Source organism: Sander vitreus, chromosome 4 (assembly GCF_031162955.1).
Source record: "Sander vitreus isolate 19-12246 chromosome 4, sanVit1, whole genome shotgun sequence".
NCBI lineage: Eukaryota > Metazoa > Chordata > Actinopteri > Perciformes > Percidae > Sander > Sander vitreus.
In genome coordinates, this window is record NC_135858.1 from 20630800 (window position 1) to 20654817 (window position 24018).

The window sequence follows — 24018 nt, forward strand, 5'->3', positions numbered from 1 at the left end:
TATAATTAACATAATTGATTTGGCTCAGATTCTTGTTATGGGATATACCTTTGAAAGCAATGTTGTTGTTTCTTGTGTTGTTTTTTTTACAGATTTTACAAGGCCAAATAAAATCAAAGATTGTGCCTTTTTTTAAGATCAAACTTAATTTTAAAAGCAATCTAATAAAACAACTGTTCAACTCAATCCAAGCTGGTAGTTAATGATTTTTTTTTACATATCGCCCCTCTTACATATTAGAAAATGCAGAATTTAAGACTATAGCCAAAGTGGCTGATTTTCACTATAGGCCTATGGTATTAACATTAAAGTACAATATATTTAAGAAAGTTGCAAATTACTTGTCAAACGAATTGTACAGTAATTAAATCTGAGAGAACAACTAAATGCATGGGAGGTAATCGTTTTGGTTTTGTGTGTGAACGGGCAGTGTGATAGGCATCTAAATACTGTAGTTGTCTCCAGTTTCAGACCGCATTTGAATGATAAAACAGAGCCTTAATTATAGTGAATAGAAATAATTTGCATGGCTGTTATATAGGAGTTTCCTATATTTTAGATCACAAATAACGGAAATTGTATTACATTACAGTATTTTTGACTCAGGAAGTGAAGCAGATGTTAACACCAGCTTTAAGAGCTGCAAGATTAATAAGGTTGATAAAAACGGCCAATATACTGCAGAGCAGCGCGTCTCAAATTCAAGTGCAGCAGAAGGATACCGAGGAGAGATTGAACCATGTATCTTTTCTTCCCTCTTGCCTCGACACCCTTCACATTCAAATGACCGCTGAAGGCAGCATGGGGATCTGCCAGATAGATATTACAGTATTTTGTCTGTTGCTGCTATGTGCTCCACTTCAGTGCCACCCTCCCCCACCAAGCAAGCTGACCTTTCATATTTAGTATACCATGTTGGGTAAAGGTCACTACTGTTTTGGCTTCTCTCCACTGGTTTTGTTGTCCGATTGGAAATGCCCACAGAGTCTTCGATATATAAATATTTTTCCATGTTGCTGTCGAGAAACAGGCAAAGGGCAAGTATAATCATGACGCGTTTTCAGTAAGTGATTTTTGAGATTTCTAATTACGCCAGGCTGATTCGCTTACATCTGAGCATGCAGAACTATAATGTTGTGTTTCTCCTCTCATTTATTTCCATTACTTCTATTCAACCATGATCAGCTGTATGTTCTTGTGACCTGAAGTGTAGGGTATGCGAAGCTTGAAATCAGTGTAAGACCTTATGTATCATGTATCATGTATTAAAAAAAAACGTTGTTATGGGGGAAAGCGTCACCTGTTCAAAGCACCAAATTATCCAGACATAAATATATATTTTCCCTTTGGACCACAGATTTAATGTCACCATGTTTTTTTCCCCAGACTTCATTTTCAATGGAAAGGCAATGGATTTTCTTACATTAGATTTCCCAATAACATAAAGTGCCTGCTGCAGGCTCCCTGTGACAGGTGCAGAAACCTAAACAGCCTTTTTGAAAACTGAATACCTCTTTGCTAAAATCATGTACATTATTTCATTTCAGGGAGATTTTATAGTAGTGGGTAAGCCACGTCTCGCTCCCTCTATGTTCAGTATATTATTGAAACGATTTCGACCTTCAACATATTTCACTCATCTACTGGAATTTTAGACTTTTGTTTCATCACTGTGTCTTTCATTCTGTCATCATCTCTCTCCGTGGTGGTTCTGTTTTAAGACTTGGGAATGTGAACGGCTCCAGTTAAGCTTCAAATGGCCCCCCTCCTCTTCTCAATGAGATGGAAACATTAATCAATTAGGTTGGCCCTTAAAGGATCTGAAGGAGATGAAGCTCCCCTCTCTCTGAAAATGAAATGCCACAGACTTTTAAATCCAGTCAAAGGGCATTTTTCCCAATCTTGCGCTCTTCTACCCCACACACACACACACACACACACCCCTCCCTTTCATTCCCCACTCCCTGTTTCATTCATCTTCCCTCCCATCCCCCTCTCATTTCTCATGTGCAACATAAGTAGAAGGTCGGGGAATGAGAGGATGATGAAGAGGAGGGTTTATTCAGAAGTGGAACGGAAGGATGAGGGGATGATGGGGCTGTGAAAACACGAGTTGAAATAACATTTTCTAGGAACAAATCTAAAGGCTAGAAATACACATTTTCTAATTGTAATTTAATTACAGATTTACATTGTTTCCCCTCACATTCACATCATTGTAATTTCATGTAATAGTCAAAACTTGTAAAAACAAGAAAAAGAAAAAAAATTATTTGATTTAGATTATTTATATATATACTTATTATATACTTTTTCTGATGCACCAAGCCACCATTGTCCATAAACTTGACATGGAAATGGTATAACAAATAATAGGTGATTTAATAAAATATCATACATCTGTATGAATAGTAAATATTGTATGTGGTTGGTTTGCATCTGGTGGAAATGCAACAGCAGCTAATTACGAGTATGGAAAAGGGTCACGCAGAGGGTGGAGCGGACTCCATGAATGGCAGTTGTTTCAATGGCCGATTGTCCGAAGGAACAAGAGACAACATAGTCTCATTATTGAAGGTCAGTGGCTAGAAAAGGTTAGCAAAGGTTCAGCATTGAACAGCCCTTTGTGGCCAGCCTGCCACGGCCTCACACAGAATTTATTCACACAAGCTTTGATACAAAACTCAACTGTGCTTGGGTAAAGAGAAGTGCAAATTCTGCAAAGCATTCTTTGGCGTGTAATTGTTGTTATTCTGGAACTGTCACACATTTTAGTTTATTTGCACATTTTAATTCAGTTGATGCTACGCCAGGAAATGTTTGAATTGTCTGTGATTTCCTTAAGTCAGTTTCAGGTTTTCATGTATAGTACATCTTTGCTTGCCATATGCAGTTGTTCTCTCGGAAAGAACATACAGAAATATGATCTCATAGGGGAGCAAATAACATTTATGGGGGTCAGTGAGACTGAGCATTAAATATTCCCAGACAAGAATGGGGTCTCTTGTAAGGCTTTGGTCAGTGTGATAGTTCCAAGCTATATGAAGCCACTTGCTGTGTCTATCACATGCACTTGCATCTGGAGCCGTTATATGCCTTGTTAACCCAGAATTGTATTCCACCAAACCCTGTCATGTAATCACTTCCATTGTTTGTCCTCACAACATTTCTCTCAAAGTCCTATTTAAATTAATTTTCTTGTTTTCTGTTTATGATCATGGTAGTTTTGAGCAAAATAATAGCAATCATTTGACGTGCTTGGTTGAGGAGAAACAGCCAAAATGACTGAGCGGAATGGTTTTACATTCAACATATTTGGGCAGCAGGAGACGAGTGGAAATGTGAAAAATTAAGCACCATTGGTACATTAAGTATTGGCTTGATTTAGCTCAAATTTAAAGTGAAATTCGTTGTATGAGAACCAAAGTCAAAAGCAAAGTCATTTATAGAGGCATTTACGAAGCATTTTTACCAGCTGCTCTGTCACAAAGTGGTTGGCAGAACACAAATAACAAAAATCAAAGCAAAGGTGGGTCTTTTCAGCATAATCAGTTTCTATGGGTTTTATCTTTTTCCACAAATTTGCTGCTTCTTTGCAATACTGTGAAAACAGCCTGTATTCTGTGTAAATTTGGGTCATTAATGAGTCATCTCTCTCCTTAATGGACCTATTGAACTATTTCCTGTTTACCATTACTTTGCTGTTTGCTTTTCTCAGGACAACCTTATATGGAATTACTGCCAGTAGACCTTGGCAATGCTGTTACAACATTTACATTAGTGATAAAATAAATCAGAGAGAAAGGTAGCAACATGTACTTTCAATTTGGCTTAAAGGGTCAAAGAACATCTATGTGAAAAATAACCTCGTACTGGTCTGATGTAAAGAAATGACCTGACTTCTAAAACTTCTGACAGTAATGTCTGAAAATGAAAGCTTTGAGCTGTTTTACAAAAGAATACACATTATTATTTTACACAAAATGAACAACAACGAAAGTCCTGCTGTATCAGATAAAACGGCACCTTGACAGCTTCACTTTCCATAACTAGTGTGGAACTGAAGGCCTTATTATAGTGACATAAAATAACACTTGCATAACTCTGCTTATTTGTTACAGATGAGGGAGTAGGCTAATGTGTGTTCTCTCGTGTGGAGGAGGGAGGATGCCATTAAAGAAATACAGATTAGTGTACAATACTGAAATACACAGTGTGTGGAGGTTATTTGTTGACACCAATCTTTTTCCACTTCCCAAGCTTCATTTTGAGAATTGTTAAAATTCACAAGTCATTCACTACTATTCACTTTATCAGAGACTTCTAATTCATGAGCTCAATATCTCAGATTGCAGATGGAGCCTTATAATTCCAAGGTCACAAATATATACATTATATATGTACATATATATAAAAAGGGAAAACTAACAATTACAGCATGGAATTGGTGCTCTCTTCTTATATATACTAACATTAGCTTAAAGGTCCTATGACATGCTGCTTTATGGATGCTTTTATATAGGCCTTAGTTGTCCCCTAATGCTGTATCTGAAGTCTCTTTCCCAAAATTCAGCCTTGGTGCAGAATTACAGCCACTAGAGCCAGTCCCACAATGAGCTTTAATGAGCTTTATGTATGTGCCATTTCTGTGTCTGTAGCTTTAAATGCTATTGAGGAGGAGAGAGGGGGGGCAAGGTGGAGGGTGGGGCTGTGGCCTTGACCAACTGCCACTTTGCTTGTTTGAAAGCCATGATGTCTCTCTCTTTCTCATGGGCGGGGCAAACTTTCTGTGCGGGCAAAAAAGAGAAAGGGAAGGTAACCTTTCCCCTTATGACCTCATAAGGGGCAGATTCCAGATCAGGTCATTTCTCAAAGGCAGAGCAGGATACCCAGGGCTCGGTTTACACCTATCACCATTTCTAGCCACTGTGGGACCATAGGCAGGCTGGGGGAACTCATATTAATGTTAAAAAACCTCATAAAGTGACATTTTCATGCCATGGGACCTTTAAAAACAACTGAGGCAAGGGAAAAATTAGCGGAAAAATTAGCGCCCAAAAACCCCAGCAAAACTGTGTCTTGAGATAAAGGGAAAAATATTTCTTTGGTGTTGCTTAAAGTGCCCATATTATGAAAAAAACACTTTTTCTGGGATTTGGGGTGTTCTTTTGTGTCTCTGGTGCTTCCACACGCATACAAACTTTGAAAAAAATCCATCCATGCTGTTTTGAGTGAGATACGGTTTCTGAATGTGTCCTGCCTTCAGTCTCCGGGTGAGCTGTTCAAAATCGGCACGGCTTGTGACGGCTAACCGCAACCGTTAGCTCATAGCGTTAGCGTTAGCATGCTAACGCTAATGCTAACAATAGCATGCTGCCTCGTTCTCAATAGCAAAGTACTGCTACAACACACACAAGTTCACCATAATCTACAAAAGAACTACTTACATGTGCACCCTCATTTAGAAGTCTCCCAGCTGATCCTGCCTTGTAACTGACCGAAGTTGGAGAAACAGCCTTTCTTTTACTGTCTATGGAGCTAGCTAGCTGACATGATCTACATCTGAACTACTGCGCATGTGTGAGTGCAATCAAAGATAGTACAGAAGAAGAAGAAGAAGAAGAAAAGAGGTCTCACTCTGTAGCTAAAACAGAGACCAGCTGAAAAGAGGATCTGCAGCAGTGAGAGAGAGCGGTGCAGTACAACAAAAATATGGTGTTTTTTGAAAATTAAACCATGTAAACCTATTCTGGTACAACCTTAAAATACAATTATGAACCTGAAAATGAGCATAATATGGGTGCTTTAATGCTTATTGATGGTAATCAGTTCACTTTTCCAAGTGTAAGAAGAATTACCAGCTCACTTAAATGCAAGAGGAGAAATCTAAGGGGCAGAGTAGAAAGGGAAGAAAATGTTTCTGACTTTGTGTTATGCCTCTTTTCATTTTATTTTTCTGTAAAAGCACAAACTGAACATTACTGAGTTCCTTTCCTTACAAAAAGTAAAATTTGTCGAGGGCTGTGAGTCACCACCGCTTTCTTTTAAAGGAAAATTAGTTATCAATTTTCGAAAAGTGCGATCACTTAAGCTTAGAAGAAGTTATAGAACCAGTACTGCTGACATCATCTAAGTAGCGGCTGGGTCGTAACCCCTAATGGAAAATATTGTTTTATATTTTCCTCTCATTTTCTTACCTCACTTCTTACCAAGGCATTAAAAAAGTGTTTGTTCTTGCTAATTGCTCTGAGTGGATGAATGTATTTCACGATGGTAGGCTAGACGATATGAGTTGCATCCCACGTCTGAAACAAGTCGTTCTTGAGTGTTACACATCTTAAAGATCTTTGACTTTTCTCTCCCTGTGTCATCTTTCCTTTATTTACATGTTACACCAGTCTGAGTCCCTACTTTGTTCACCCCTCCACCACACAACTAATTCCACCCTGTGTCTCATCCTTCTCATGCTCCCTTTTCCTTTCATTTTTTTTTAAAATCAAACATATTTCCTTCTCTGTGACATAATTCCCTTTCTGTCTGGCCAATACTGTAACGCAGCGCTGCAACACAAAAAACAGCATGCATTCCTTTCCCATGAAGCCATGAGTCGGCCCGTGCCAGATACCCCTGTGTACCGTGTCTTCTCTGCTGTAACAGTGACTGAGACTGAGAGACTGAGTGAACAAGTGACAGTAAGAGAGAAATTAAGAGACGGTCAGAGAAGAGTCAGACAGACAGTGACACAGAGGTACAGAATGAGGAGGAATCGGCTTCTTTGTGACAGTTAACCTTATGAGCCTGGATTCAGGACAGCCTGAGCTGGCAGCTGATGTCAGACCGCCACAGCAAGCCCACGGTGCGACCCATCTGTGCCTGGTATTAAAGCAGGCTCCCACCCCAGGGCCAAAGCCACCATGCTGCGTAATAGCTACACAGACATAGGCACAGTCCTGAGGGGGCCAACAAGTCACCCACTGGGATGACAATGGCAGCTTGGTTAACACAAACACACACATATAAAACTCAAACACACCAAAAGCACAGAAAGACAAAAATACACACATTGGCCAGAATACATAACTTACATGTTGCTCTGCCTTGCAAAAACACATTAATGACACTTTTCCTACACGTATGACTGAGCACATAACACCACTCCACCGCATTCTTAAAAACAGTGTGATAGACATTTGGCTGTGAACTGTGTTATTTTCCCTCTCTGCACCTATTTGAAGCTCCGGTTGGACATTGTTCTGTGTTTACATCCTGTTGTGTAGACGGCTGCGTGAGTATGTTTTGCGTTTGTCCAGCTGTGTGTAAATGTGACTGTGTGTGTGTATGTGTATGTGAGGGTCAAAGCTGGAGCAAGGTAGCAATATATATCATGTCAGCTACCATGAGAAGTCTATCTGTTCTCAGTGTGTATTCAACTGCCTGCTGCATAGAAGACAGGCATCAAAATGAAATAAAGTGTGGGGGGGGGGAAGTATTCCAAATAGCTGTAGGCAGTGATTTAGTGGTGTGGAGTCCTAGGTGAAACAGACTTTACCAAAAATGATAGCTTAGCATGAACTTCATGGCCTAAATGATTACACATCATATCAAGTGGGGTCAAAGTGATGTAAGTCATATAGAGTTTTAAAAGGGAGAGAAAAACACAAATGTATGCATTCATGAAAACAGTGTTTTTAACCACTAGGAAGTCATATTTCATTGGCATTCCTGTTAAATACTATCTGAAAAATATACAAACTATGCATGTGGTTGGCCATTTCTTCTCTAATGTCTGCAGTTATTCTTCACTGACGCTCAGCTGTGTCCTTCCAAACATTTAGCATATAGCTCACATCCCTGACAGTCCACTGACATTATTAAGAAACAAAAGGAACATGTTAGATTTTCATGTCTGAATTATAAAAAGACTCCAATCATACAAAGACAATGAATCTGATTTTTCACTTTTTTTTTGCCTTAAATAGCTTTTGAGATACAAAAATGTTTTATCTGCATTGTACAACAGCACGACATAATATATAATTTATCTGATATATCCAACACTGAAGCTATATGGTGTTTACATTGAGTGACATATTCAAACCTGATATTACATTTGATCTGATGGAAATGTTTTAGATTCTCTCGCATATTTCGGCATTAGCTGTTTTTTTGATTTTGATGCATTTTGCAAACACTTTCATACAGTTACCTAAGTGACAATTACATTCAATACTTATACGTGTAATGGAGTATTTTCACAGTGTGGTATTTCTCCTTTTACTGTGGTAAATAACTTGAATAGGCTACTTCGGACTGATTAGAGTTAAATTAACTTTAGATATGTGTTGTCACTACCATGCAAACACTATCCCGCCAATTAGGAGGGGACTTGACCCCAGTTTGGGAGGACTCACACACACACACACACACACACACACACACACACACACACACACACACACACACACACACACACACACACACACACACACACACACACACATTCAATCCTCCCATCCCCTCTGACCCGCCTGTTCCTCCTGTGACCGGTAGAGGTCGCAGCCTAGCAGCCAATCTGTGTGGACATGAACGCATGGATGTATTGGAGCGCTCCCACATGACAAAAGCTCCAGCGCGTCTGGAAACCAGGAACGGAGCACGGGGCGTTTTGGGAGAAACCGTCGACAAGATCCATTCTGCATCTTTACCTGCAGCAAGACTCGGCTCGGCTCGGCTCGCTGACAGACAACTTCAGTGACCGGTTCACTTTTTGTGATTACTGTGGCGGGCAGTTCCCCTCTTTTTTTTCCCTGTCTCCAAGTGAACTTTATAGGGATGTTATATCAGAGCATCACCGTGCTGAATGCCCAGATAGTGCTGAAGTAAGTGCAGGACGGGTGTGAATAGTGAACGACAGGAGAGACTCAGTCCTCTTCTTCTTCTTCTTCTACTACTACTACTTTTTGTTCGGTTTAATAGACTACGCGAGAGAAAAAGAGAGCGTGTGTGTGTGTGTGTGTGTGTGTGTGTTTGCAGGAGAGAGAGAGAGACAGATAGAGAGAGAGAGGGCGAGAGAGAGAGAGAAAGAGAGAGAGAGAGTCGCACAGGTTTTTGGAGCTACGCTTTCATGCCGTCAGTCTTGCGGACTCTGAGATGGACGTCAGATTTTATCCAGCTCCCCCTTCAAGCGTGGGTTCATGTACGTTACCGACTGACTCCGGTTTGGACTATTACCACGCCAACAAGGTAACAATTATCTCTACTTTACGGGCTTATAGTCGGTCAGATGTGCAGCACTCGGTGTGATGATGCACGCGCGCGCACAAGTACATTGCTTACACATGGTGGGCCATATAGCTATATGAGCAGGCGCAATGTGTAGGAAGACGAGTGCTGCACTTTTACTTCCCTCGGGATGAATTAGATTGGATGAGTCTATAAACTACACTATCACTTAACTTTGTTGCATTTATGCTGTGCTGATTGTTTTAAACTCTGCAGAAAAGCACACGTGACACCTGTTCTGAACTCGTGCACGCGGGTTTTCCTTAAATTAGAATTTGCTATTGTGTTCACCTGGATAAACTATGGGTACGTTGTACGTACTGTAGCTGTCCTGTGAGATGAGTCCGAGTGCACCGCTCTCTCCAGCGCACTGGAGCTACTGGCGAATGCTCACAAATTGAACATGTGCCTTTTTTCTTCTTCTTAAAACTAAATATGTAAACGGGCAAAATCTTCCCTGTTTAAACCTTGCTGGCCTAACTGCGGAAACACGCTATATTATCTGCTCCACACAGGTTCCCACATGGGTCAATGCACAATTAGTCCAATAAACAACTATCAAGATGATTGCATCTAAATGTGATAGTGACAGCATGGTATGGATCAGGGCCATTTGTGATGCTCTAAGTCGGTGTATAGGCTATCGTGCATCTTGTAACTGACCAGTCTGCATATTAATTTTTCTTATTTTGTCTCATTGCTCGACAAAAGTGTTTCAATGAAGAATATACAGTAACATATTTATGCAGGCTTGGTTAACACCTTTTTTGCGAATCCACCTAGTCTCATCAGTACGTAGGCTACATAGTAACTTTGAAGTATTAATTATTCATCAGCAACCTATAAAGAAACCACCCATGGTTGTTTGAAATTCTAAAGGATGAAATATTGGAATTTATTTATCAGCGTTTGTGTTCATATAAACATGCACATGCGGTTTCAAGCACGACATGTTATCCAATTACTAGAACCTCAGATACTTTTAGTGGTAAATTGAAGTGGGCATCAATAAAATAGTTTGCATCAGCCCTTTTTGGAAATGCTGTCAAGTTTCCTAAATTATGCAGTTATTGATATTTCTGTTGAATGTCATGGGGCCTACTGTAAATAAATTATTTTTCCACTGCTCCAATATTTCCATGAACACCGGTGCTGACTCTATGCTTCACTGATAAAGGTTTAGTATTAAGACAAATGACAAATTTACAAAACTGCTAAATAGTCCAAGATTACAAGTCACACGCAACAAAGCTAGTTTTGTTTTATGTGGTCAGGGTAAAACTTGTGTAAACATTTGGCAGAGCTAGAAGAAGGCATTATACCCACAGCCATTCAAATAGGTTTGCTTGCCTTAGCACCTGGAAAGAAGCCAGCAGGCAGTTAACATTTGCTGATGACAAAGTGAAACATTATACTGTAGCACAGTACAATATTTGAATTGTTAATCTCCCCTGTCCATACACACAGTCACCTGTATACATGAACAACACACACAGACACACACTCTCACACCCACACTCACTTGCAGTGAGGTTTGAATTACAATACATGAGACTGCAGCCATTCCCTAACCCTAACCTACTGTAACATCAACTTCAAGCCTTTAACTCTATCGTACCTTAAATTAGCTATAGTTATAAAAGTGAGGACTAGCAAAATATTCTCATAGAAGGGTTTTTGCAACCTTTCTGTCCTTGTGATAATTTTACAACGTTCACACTTTTGTGTGTGTGTGTTAGTGTGTGTGTATATTGGCTAAGTCTAGTTGACACACATAGGCACACACACAGTAGCTGCTGCGGATGTATATTTAAGATCACAATGAGACCTGGCTCTCTGACCAATGCCGTGTCTCAGGTCTTGTAGCGTTGACACAATGAACTGTACTAGTTATCATGATTCAGCGAGCGTATAGAGGTTGTTGGCCCGATACGAAGCAGGTTTGGGTTTCAAGGACAGAATCGTCTAACATTGTCATTACTAAAGTAACAGCTGTGACTAAGATGTAAAGTGACACATTATCTGTGCTGTGCTGCAGCTACTACACTACTAACTGTTGAATAATGATACGGGAGCTTTATATCACGTTTTGGCAATAGTTCATCCTTTATAGCGGTTTCATTTCAGGAGCTGGATGGAGTTGACCCCCTGAAGTAACACTGTGTGAGCAGGTGTTAACTGGGAAGCTTGCAAAGATGATTAAAAAAATAAGATATTTTTTTGTCTTTCACAGTCATTATGTAGTTAGTTATAGCTATTGCATGAATGATTTCAATGGTTTGGTGAGAATATTTCATAGGAAATTGTAAAGATGATTCTCACAGAATTTTGCAGGAGCAGTTTTTCAGGAAGGTAGGTGTTGATTCACAATCATTTCCATTAAGCTAGCCAGTATATATATATGGCTTGTCTGAAACTCAATAGTGTGGTTATGCATTACTTTACAGCATTGAATACACTAACCAGGAAGTGAGTATAACACTAAGTGGGACAGTCCATATAGAAACACCCCGGCACTTCCTCATCTAGTGGTGTGAACTCAAACACATCTACTTGTGAGACTGACTGTTAGGCTTTGTGAGAATGACTTTGTGTGTGTGTGTGTGTGTGTGTGTGTGTGTGTGTGTGTGTGTGTGTGTGTGCACATGCCTGTATTCATGATGTTTTCTACCTGAAGGGGTTAATAATTGAGGAACGTAAAGAATGTGTAAGCTGAAACTGGTTAGAACTGATCAGCCACATTCAGACTGATGATTGAATGATGCCTGACAGGAATATGGATCACACTGACAGGATAAGTCAATACCACAAATCCATGATTGCACTTGACCTTTGAATTTAGACAACGGCTTTCCTGCAATTACAAATAAAACAGCAACAGAATACAGTATGTAACAATCATGAATGTATAAATCAAAATGAGTCAAATGTACTTTATGCTTCAATTTCCTTTTTAAAACCCAAATCTGATTCAAACACAAAACGATGAGTAGATTATGTAAGACAAAGACGCCATTGTGCTTCTTTAGATTTCATTGTAAATGCCTTGACAAAACAACCTGTGCATCCACATTCCCGAACAATGCAAAGAACAACACATGAACGGAGCATCGATTTGTATTTTTGCTATGAACCCCACGGCTCTGTTGCTCTTCTCAACTCCATCCAACTTGCATTGTCCTGCACTTGCACAATCACCGTGAGTCATCTTTACTTTTCACCCAAGATTTCTCCTAATCTTTTTGAAGCCTCTCTGTATCTTTCCTCACTGAGTGGGAGGCTTGTTTTTTCAGCGTACACTCAGCTGTGTATACCAGTGCTGAAGGCCACTTCTTCGCAAATGCCTGTTTTAGCGAGAGACTATTTGTCAAATGCATTATGACTTCTGCATACCCCAAGGCAGAATCACTCCGGTGAAATGAAGTTGGATAGATTACTGTAGCTGTTCCACTTTCTCCTCATCCCTCTTCCCTCTAACAAGACGGTGCCCAAGAGAGAGGCTCTCAAGTAATTATACTGTAGTTATTCTGTAGGTTTATAATCCAATGGTTTGCAGATGTTATTCTTCACATAGTTGCAGTCTGTTCCAAGTTACTGTATGTTATTTATATATGCTGAGGCCATTTTCACCGCAGTGCAGAGCAAACACTTTATTGATACACAGTGTGTGCAGTACTCAGAGAAGTGATATCTCAATAAAAGCATTACTGTGTTTGACTGTATGTGTGCATGTGTGTGTGCGGTGCATACCTAATTGCTATTATACCTTTGAGGCGAGGTGTATGAAACATGTTTAACTAGATGACCCTCATTTATACATTGATCGAGTTTTCCCCACGTGTTATACTTTGTAATGCCTCATTGTGCATCTTTATATGAGCGCAAGTAACAAGCTGATGACATTTGTCCACCCAAAGAGCAATGAGGCAAGCTTTTGCAGAGCATGTACCATCCCTTTTCAAGTGGTCCGTTCCATTTACACCACTATCCAAATCACTGTATTAGTCATGGGATACTTCAAAGTATGGACAGACGAAAATATTTTCCATGTTGAATTCTCAGAATGTGTTTTTTTTTTTCTTTCTCTCTCTCTCTCTCTTCAAAACATGACCGTAATAGAAACAGAAAAAAGTAAAGAGTTATTCCAGCAGTACCTCATTCTGTACACAGAGAAAAGTTAATTACATGGAGGCAAGCATTCTTGGGTCAACAGCATGGACTTGGGGTTTTTCATTGTGCCTATTCATAACATTCTGCTGACTGGCCAGTCCGAGTTGCAATATCCCAACCGTTCTCACTGGGAAAATGTTAACCCATGCATGGCACTAATGCACACCAGAGGGGAAAACGCAGTCTGAAGCTGCTGGAACTGTGAATACTCAAAGTGTCGAGTTTATTGTTCTAATGCAGTTCCAGGCAGTTAACTCAGAGCAAATAATAGATAACATAAAATGCAGTCATGGAATGAACATTATTTTTTGTATAAAAAAAATTAAATGTTTTTGGTCTAACCACTTCCTGGCACTATTCATAACCAAGTCTTTCTTTCTCCCCACCTCTCCCCCCTCTCTTCGTCTAACTTCTTCTCTCATTTACCTTCCCAGCAGCAATGTCAAAAGGTTATGGAGGGAAGCCGGATTGCCTGGGGCTGATTGTGTCTTTGAGTTAATGATAAGTAGCTACAGTGTTATTCTCTGGAGCAGTGGGGCTTAGATTGTGTTCTGGGCACAGACTATTACAGAAGGAGAAAAACTGCGCTATTTATGATCACTTGTTTTAAACACAAGAAAGGAAAATACAGGATATTGAGAACATTTTTAGAATCAGATGGATAGATTGTGGATACGTGAGTTGCAGACAGAACTTCACCTGCCTTCTAATCTGTTAATGTTCATTCATCTTTGTAACAACATAGGGAAAAATCTCCACATTGGTGCCACCACATCATACTGTAGTTTGTATTCTGCACCCACATAGGATTTTATGGGGAATTTCAGGACGGCAATTGAGTAATAGAGAACAGGCTAGGGGATACAGTACTGTCCATAACAGGGATTTACCACAGTGGACTTCTGTTTAACCTACAGGACAGTGAAGGTGGCAAAGCCTCAACCAGACTCTCTCCAGCTCTCCCGTTGCTCTGCTCTGTACTTTATAATCTAGACCAGACATGACTCAGAGCTACTAGAGGTGTTAAGAGGGTCATAAGTCATGTATGGCTGAAAATAGATAGTATAGTTTATCCTGCCTGGTTAGCTACTTAATCACCTAGGTCCATGGAAACAGGCTATTTATGTCGATGATTGATTGTAGGAACTGCCAAGAATTCAATCATGACTGTGCTTTTTTTTAAATATTCCCAATATACTTTTGTGATATGCTACTGCTATACAAATCATTTCTATGCTGCTATCACATTGCAATCTATCCACCAGAAAGTAAGTTTACTATAAGAAATCATCAGACTGATAGCAGTTAGTTTTCAGGCTTGGTGACATGCATGGTAATCTGTAACGTAATGCGGAACACAGCCACATCACAAGATGTCAGAGTAATTCCAATTTTGACGTTGAACGACAATCGAAGCAGCCCGGCCCCGGCCCAACTCGTGCCCCTCATTAAATCACATTAACCCTAATTATCGTCACTGCCCCTTGAAACCAAAATACTACAGTCAAACTTGACTCCTGGCTCCTCAGCTGGATGTTGGGTGTGTGTTTTTCGACCCCTCGACTTGTGTAGAGGAGTTCAATGTGTCAAGGCGTTTTAAACTGTCTTCGCCTCAGGAGGCCACTGGTTCCTCAGTAGCAATAGCCTAGCCTGTCCGTCTGCTTCTCTCCCTGTCCGTCTGCCCCCCACCACCCAGTTTCCTTGTGCTGTTTTATATTCAGTTCTTGATTAGTTGGGGGATGGGGTGGTGGAATAGCATTTGAGAGGTTAGCTGGTTTTTGCAGGGAGGGGGAAGTAGATTTGGGTTGTGTGTAAAGAGAGAAAGGGCTGTAGATGGAGTGAAAATGGAGAGAGATTTTAGGGGTACTTTATTTTTCAGCTTGCCCTTGAGTCTCTAATGTCATTCAACGATGTGGAAACCAAAATGAGCCGTGCCACCAGATGTGTTCCAGTCCAGATAGCGACTTGAAAGACAGACGTTTATTGTTTTAGTGCATTTGGTGTGGTTCAAACCCAAACTGCATGAAATGCTGATTGATGGATTTCACTAATGAATGTGTGTGTGTGTGTGTAAGAGAGAAAAAGGAGAGAGAGAGAGAGACATCTGCTTCATGTGATTTATTTAACCATTTATGTGCTCTGCTCTACACTCTGCCTGCTCATGAGAATGGTAAACTATATGAATTTCACTCTGCTACAGTAGCATTTCAAAGCAGATTCACTTTCTTTCTATCAGCACAAAATAGGAAATAATACCACCCTTTCAGTAATGTTTTCCTTTGATATCTACAGAGTTGTGGCCTTGATATTTCTATAAAGTAAATACAGGATAACAGGCTTCAGTAAAGATAAGTATGATAAACATACTTAGCAGCAAGAGGATATATCACAAAGTTGTTTGTTTGTTTTTGTTATTATATAACAATAAGCCAGATTCAATATTAACACTGTGACCCTCTGTTATGCAACTTTATACATGCATGTTTGGTTCACCGAGGGCAACAACCAAACTTAATGTTGACGCAGACATTTAGCATCATCCACACGCATGTGGTTTAGACTGTAGGCCAGGAAGTGCGCAGCTCTTTTTTGCAACAGTTTCAGCATCCCTGCTGTGAACCGCGTGTCCTTAATTATCATACACTAACACTTTTGGTGTTCCTATTGTTTCACAGTTTCAAGGTATCAACACAGCTAAGACGGATGCAACAAAGACAAAACATTTTCAGTGTGTCGAAATGCAGCAATTCCCAGAGCGAGAAAGCTGATCTTCATTAGGATAATTGCTTCATTTCATTCATAAACAAATAGACCACAAAGTGATTATTCTAGATGCTGGAGATTATGAGTGCAGTTATTGGCCTTGGCAGATTTGTGTAAAGCAGGCTTTGGTACATAAATTAGCGTAATCATTGTATGAGAAAACCATATCAACATTTCACATAAGCACAGACAGGGCTCATCATCTCTGACTTTCACACTCGCCACTCTGCAAAGATCTCACAGTTCACCCAACAATTTTGTTTTCATTTCATCACTCTGGGAATGGTGTGTTAGAGCCTATGTTTTGGTACTTTCATGATTTGTTTTTAGTACAGTATGTGAAATGGTATGAGACTGCTGTTCAGTCTAATAGCAGGAAATGAAACACGAAGGACAGGAAGGAGTGAAGGAAAAGGGGGTAAGGGCAATTTTTTAGTCTTGTTGACAGATCAGAGTGGGGAAGATTTAACAAGTTGTCGACTTGAAAGATAAGATCTACCTATCACAGGATTGGGAGGGACAGTGTTATGTCAACATTGAGTAAGTCTGTGAAGGCACCAAATCACCCATCAAAATGTATGATTGGAAATTCAGCTTTTTGTGGGACAAGACATCTTTCACGACTCCCACTGTTGACTCAGTCCTTGTTATAAGGCAGGTTTTCTGTATTAGACTGATAGCTAATTCAGGTACAGGTTATAACGTTTTAGATTATATAAAAAAGTCAGAGTTGCAACATGGCATGCGGTTTATTTGTTAGCATTTCAATCCCCTGGCTCCACTCCTGATGGGCGTTTCCTCAGAGAAGGTCGGCGAGGATGGCGTGATCCAACAGATTCCATAGGATAAATGTATAAAAACACTGATAAACATAGCATCTGCGCCGTCTATGAATGCAGCTGTCGGGTGTATTAAGAGGGGTTCGCAACATGGGCAAACATGAACAGTTGTCTTAGCTTCCTGAGGCATGTCCTGTGCAAACAGAACTGGAGATAGCTGGTTCAGGCCCACACTTAGAGACCATGGGTCTCACAGGTAGACACGCACACACTCATACATGCAAATGCAAGCATGTCCGCACTCGCATAGCATAAATAAACACAAGTGCACATGTGTGAGCATACAGACCACATAGTTTTGGAAAGATTTCTGGTTTTGACGTGTATATTAGTAAGATTTATTAGAAATATAAGTAAGCGTTTAGACTTTTGGTTTCACATGTCTAGTTGCTTCCTTCTCTAATTGTCACAGCGACTTTAGAAGCGCTGCTCTTTTAACACAGGAAAAAAAAGTCAAATGGTTGACTAACCTCAATGCAAAGCTCAATATGTCGTTGAAATTGAAAATCAGCCCTTAAGTGAAAACTTTTGAAACTAGTGTCACATGTGATGTATAGATCACGTTTGAGTTACTTCAGGATTGCACAGGAAGTTAGCTGGTTGGGCCACCAAGGATTGGTCCTCTGCCGTGTGCCGTTTGTCTCTGTGCTGCTCTGAGCCAAGTCTGTGTGTGTGTGTGTGTGTGTGTGTGTGTGTGTGTGTGTGTGTGTGTGTGTGTGTGTGTGTGTGTGTATATATGAGAGAGAGTCCCCTCCCTATCACTACAAACCCACAGTCCTCCTAGGCCCCTTTTTTGCCTCAGTCTAGTAAACCACCTCTGGCACTTTTAGGCTTTGTTCATAATATTTTCATTGTAGCTTTGCTTTACTTTCCAGTTCAGTTTTTGCTACCCCAAGATAACATCAAATAAGAGCGTCAAATAAGAGCACTTCATAGAAGAACTGCACCCTATACTTAAATCTAGATGTAATTGCATTTTTTTGCCTATGCTGAATCTGTTATGGTATTCTTTTAACATCTACACACACACACACACACAGACACAGACACACACACACACACACACACACACACACACACACACACACACACACACACACACACACACAGAATACTGCTTCAGTAACATGTACAGGAACCTGATAGTACCATTAACTTTACATTTAGAAATTTGACTTTTGTATCATATTGATTATGGATCTACAGTAGCTGCTTGAGGTATGTTTTAGGCCTCAGTATGTTGATTGGTATGCGATGTGTTGGTGCAGCTGAAAGCAAGTGTGTTCACTGTGCAAACACAGCATTGCTGGCACTCCTGGTTTCATTTAATCTTTGACACAAAGACACTGGCATGTGGCTGGGCTCTCAGACACATTCAGTGTGAGAGAGAGAGAGAGAGAGAGAGGGAGAGAGAGAGAGAGAGAGAGAGAGAGAGAGAGAGAGAGAGAGAGAGAGAGAGAGAGAGAGATGTGTGGGTGTGTGCATAAATAGCGGGATAATTACTTAAAAGATCTCCCATTTTAAATCGTTTACATTTATTTATTTTCTCTTTTTTTATTCCATCTAGACAGGAAGATTACCTTTTTGGGGGGATTTCTGTAGGCCTTGAACATCACATTTATAAGGACTTCCTGAAGCAAACACATCATCGTGTGACTGATACCATGCCTGGTTCTTTGGTCACCTCAGGACCTTATTCTGGGTTGTAGTATGCGCAGAAGTCCACATTACTGCCATTCTTGATGGATGATTTATTTGCCTGCCAGCCTATAATTACCCACCGTGTAGATGGGAGGACCTCTCTGAGATTATAGTTTGTCTTTGCAGTAAAAAAAAAGAAAAAAAAGCCTGAGACTTGAAACGATTTGGCAGTAAGCTCTTTTAAAAGATCTTTTGATGTTTTATCAAGCACTGAAACATTTATTGAAAATGTATTCATAATCTCTGTAGTGATGGAAATGGTGAACAAAACTGTTTAAATGCAAACAATCGTGTTGTGTTCATAATTACTGCAGTTCTGCTTGTTTGTACTAAAAGGTTACCTCTTGGCACCGAAGACTGTTGTTTGCAAAGTTTGATATCTTTCAGATGCAGAAACATTGCATTCAGATATGCACCGAATGAATATTTTCACATTAAAAGAATAGTTTCTTTGTTTTTGGGACATGGCTATAATGCTAGGAGAATGAATCCAAAATGAAAAGCGGTGACCTTTCATCAGACTTTGACAGAATTCTGCTGACACCGGTCATGGGTAATCACCAGCTTCTTGGCAGCAGAAAGGCGTTAGTTCTTTCTAGATACACACCACCTAATATTCTTTTAATTGACTTTAGAGAAACTGTACAAGATGTGCTGATGAAGTTACAAATTGGCTAAAGCTGCTCATTCCGAGAGCCAGATCTCCTTGTGGTTTGGTTTGTTGTACTTTCTGCTGCTCTGCATAACGACGAGGGTGGAAGAGTGGAAGATTTCAATTACTCTGAGAAAGTCAAGGAGCTTGTTGAAGTTTGAGAAATACAACACGGTTGGTTGCTATGTGGAGATTGCGCCCATTTGGAATGCAATTAAATTGGTTTGGCTGCTTGCCAGTGAAAAAATACATTCCCTTTTTTTCTCAATTGAAAATGTATAGAGTGTTTTGCTGAAAAATACCTGGAGGGAACAGTAGGCTGTTGAATATTTGTAATACAGCTTGCACTGTGCTGTTGAAATGAGTTTTGAGATGAGTTATCCATTGTGGTTTCCCTTTTGACATTTCAAAGGTATGCAGCTTTTGAACCATGGATTTACTGTAATCTATTTTTTTTTTCTATTATTGATGTGTGGTTGAGTTATAAACTGTAAATTGGCTTCTTTGCCATTTTACTGGCTGTGCCATATCACAAACCATGAGGCCATGGTGCAGAATCCGACTTTGTAATAATGTTTATATATATTCACATGTAAACCCCAGTTGTTGGTCCCAGTCTACACATGAAACTGTACAAGACTGCTGTTTACCATATAGAGTGTGTGAGTCTTTCAGCAGCTCCTCAACAGCACAAAGTAACCAGTCCATACAGGGACATGTAACAGACGTTACCAGCCGTTCTAATTTGAAAGTAATGACTAACTTTATTATACGCAAAGACACACACAAGAAAATAAACATTAGAAGGTGAAAGTATCATTGCAGCTGCTGCAGAAAGTATAGACTGAGGTATAAATCTGCAGTCGTAACTGCAAATGTTTTCACATACACTTAAAGAAGGATCAGGCTACAGTTTCTTATTACTTTACACTAGACATCTGTTCTTTGATTGATGTTAACTGTTCAAGGGCTGAAACAAAAGTAAGCATTTTAACAAAGTGATGAAATATCCAAAATTACTAATAGATTCAAAGATAGTGTCAGGAAAACCGACACTATCTACTAGTGTTATCACTTCCTTTTAGCTGCGTAAAGACCAACAGTAATTGACATTTGAGGTTGTTTTGGCATGCACAAAGTACACAGTGATCTTCCTCTTCTTTGAATGACATCAGGGCAGTATGAACCACAATAAAAGAAAACAAATATTCTCAGATTTGTGTTCAAGATTGTACTGTACTGTTTGCATTCAAGAGAAATTTCAGGGTTTCATTTCAACCATTTTTAACAGTGTGAACATTTTTAACAGTGTGAAAATGCCCTAAGAGAGATGGAGAGAGAAGCAGAAGGAGGAACCAGCAGATAAATTCAGAACCATAAATGTGAGCTGTTAGGTTGTTGTGTGTTTGTTGTGTTATTTGTGGTGTACAAAAATCGGCCTCTGATCCACTGTTGCCTGATCTGCAAATGGATCGAGCTGCCCAGCCGAGTCGTTCTTACAAAATCAGCCTGGCATGGCATTATAATAGCTTTTCCTTGTACCTGTCCTGTCAAATCAACTTAGCCTCTTCGGGTGCTATTTTAGTGTTAGTCACACAGTCGATAGAGGAAACTACAAGTCCTGTGTGTCGCCTCTTGTCCCCAGAGAGCACAAGGAAAACTACTTGTATGTTCAGCGCCGTGATGCTTTCATTACACCATGACACTTTTGGGAAGTGTACTTTGCAACTAGAACCATGGAGTGAGGGAGAGATGTGTTGAGATGATGAGCTAATTAGCAGGGTCTACCACTATCCTGCTAATGGCTGTTTGCGGCTTTGCGGGTGCTGCAGCGTGCACGTGTGCGCACTTATGCTGCACGGTTGATTTTTAGTCAGAAGCTTAACACAAAATGTGCATGACAAAGCCTGCTAAGTGAATCAAAAAGCTGTGTATCACTGGAAACAAGGCTCCTCAGTCTCCTCAATGGAACTGCAAAGATAGAGCGAACAGGCACAGACGCCTGCCAATACACCTTCAGGACATTGATTGAGTGCCATAATGCTTTCATGTGCCTCTCCTGCCTATGTCGAATGTGAATATCTCAATAAAGGCGTAGGATTTTCTTCCTTGTGTGTGCCTTCTTAGATACTCAATGTGAAAAGATGCCAGTAAACGTGTGTGTGTGAACCCAGACTTAGGGATATACTGTTAAGCTGTAAAACGATGTAGGTTTCTACTATTACAGCTTGTGCAAAGAACTAGAAAACAAACATCCGACAAAGAGGAAGAGGAGATGGAGAGATAGAGCTTTATCTGGCAGACAGAGAAAGAGGCCTGACGAGCAGCTCTGCAAAAAAATAAACTAATAGAATAGATGATGTGTACCACACGTTAGCATTGACACATGCACACAAACCAAGACAGAGTCCTCTTTCCCACAGGACACCCGCTCTCACTTTCATTTGTGCTCATGCACCTGCTCACACTCGCTGTTATTTTCATTACAGCAGAGTGAACGTCATCCAACATCAAACATCGGTGTTCCTACCACAGCCCGATCACGCGGTAGTTTTCAACAAGTTCCCACGACTAAATGACTAAAAAGGTTTTTTGTCATTGCAGTCAAAAACCATCCATATGATCACTTTATGAGGGTTACGTCATGGTTAAGTTTAGGCAACGCTAAAGGAAGCTGAAAGGGTTATTTGATTAATAATCTGTTGATCAACAAAAAACTAATTGCCAGCAATTTTGATCACTGATCATTAGTTTAAGCCATATATCAAGCAAAAATGTCAAATATTCACTGTCTCAGCTTCTCAAATGCGATTGTGGATTTTGGAATTTTGGTTGGACAAAACAAGCAAAGCAAAGTGTTTTTTGTTTTTTAAACCGTTAATTTCTGTTTCTATTGATTATTGTTAATCAATAGAAATATGAATTTACAGATTACAGTAATTGATAACAAAAGCCCTAAAAGAAGCCAATGGCCTGTCAGGTGGAGACGAGATGCAAACCATCCTTCCATCCTGTCCTTTCATTTATGTGTGAACCAAACACTATGTTTAGTTAAGCACTAAATGTAAGCAGGGGCCGTTTTAAGCTGTTTGAACAAGTGCTCAGTCCAGTTTCTGGAGAGGACAGCCGTCTGGTTACATGTCTGTCAAAGTATGTGGTTTTGACCAAAAAAGCTGTCTCTTGGAGAGTGAAGCAGTGTTGGAAAAAAATACAAAAAATGTAGATATGGAGAGCCAATCCATGAACCAGTGCTTGACCATTCAGCAACACTATCACATTCCAATAACATTTCTGCTTTTCTCTTCACTGCACTCCTTCTGCTGCAGGGTCAAGACTTGGTACGTCAGCTTCAAATTTGTTGTAACTCCTGCAGCTTGGTTGTGCACTGTATGCATCCTTGACATCCCTTTACAATTGAATTAGATTTTCTGTAGTCATTCAGGCTTGTTTAGTGTATTTGACAACTACTATTGCTAATCCGCACAAACAAACCCAAGCAACAAAGCAGCATGAGGGGTAAGCAGGTTTCACGTACGACACCGAAGTGATGGATGAGCTAATTGGGGATTAACAGTTAATAACTGAAGGAGGTGAGACAAGTGCTGAGCCCCTCTCTGTGCCAAAGTCTGCGGTGATATTTCTTTCTTCCTGGTTCTGTTCACCCTTGTTTCTCACCTGTCATGCTGTTATTTCTATCTCCCTGGATTCTCATTCTTTCTGTCTCACTCTGTTGGATTTCTGTTTTTTCCCTTCTCTAACCCTCTTTTTATTCTCTCTCTCTCTCTCGGGCTGATTCTCATCAGCCTGTATTAGTTGCAAATGCAGAACTAAGTGGCTGTGACAACATTCTCAGATACTCCAGCTGCCAGAGATTTATTGAGTTATTAAAGTAATGTACTGTGATTAAAAATGCTAATTTTCCCTAAATCGTACACCAGCTTACATCATTTTTTTTTTTACATCGTTTTTTTTCAGAAGCTGATTTAATTACATGGAAAATGAAACAAGGGCCGATGATTCAATCTTTGCAGCTAAATGCCTCTCCACACAAAAAAAAACCCGAATAACCTCATGATACAGAATTATTGTTTGGGCTACAGAATGTGAAATGACAGTAGGATTCTTTTAGATGGAAAAATCAGAGGGTTTGCTGTTACATTGTACTAGCTGTAGAGTGCACAAATGCTTACATTTGAACTGTACATGTATTAGTTTAGCTTGTATTTCTGTTTATATGCCATCTCAGCAATCTTACCTCAGGCCATAATCTGAAAGTATGGCTTTGAAATCAGTGTAAAAATACAGATCCTTTACAATCCCTATCTTGTTAAAGTAAGCCACTCAATACATGTAGGTTAGTTCTGGATTTACATTTAAAGTATGTATTTTAAATAAAGAGAGAAAAAACTTTCCGTTCCCAATATTATTATGAATTGTGTCTTCGTCTATTCTGAATAATTTCCTTTCCCCTGGGGGATTTTTTCAGTGTGCTTGCCTTGGCTCATTTTGGCCTCTCATTATGCATTCATGTATTCGTTTATATAATACGCAATACTGCAGCTTCATTGGACAAATCTTAGTCGTTTTGGACAGCATTGTGTATGATACATG

At 39.9% G+C, this 24018-nt stretch overlaps 1 protein-coding gene across 7 annotated transcripts in view; it reads left to right on the plus strand.

Moving 5' to 3' along the window:
* Positions 1-24018, plus strand: part of tox2 (TOX high mobility group box family member 2) — a 113928-nt gene that overhangs the window by 8449 nt on the left and 81461 nt on the right. For 2 of the 7 annotated variants that reach the window (XM_078248962.1, XM_078248968.1), the window contains exon 1: positions 8895-9243. The exons of 2 other annotated variants lie outside the window; for them this stretch is intronic. In XM_078248962.1, coding sequence (XP_078105088.1) covers positions 9151-9243 — 93 coding nt within the window. In that variant the 5' untranslated portion in view covers positions 8895-9150. 3 more of the 7 variants (XM_078248967.1, XM_078248964.1, XM_078248961.1) reach the window with 3 other exon arrangements.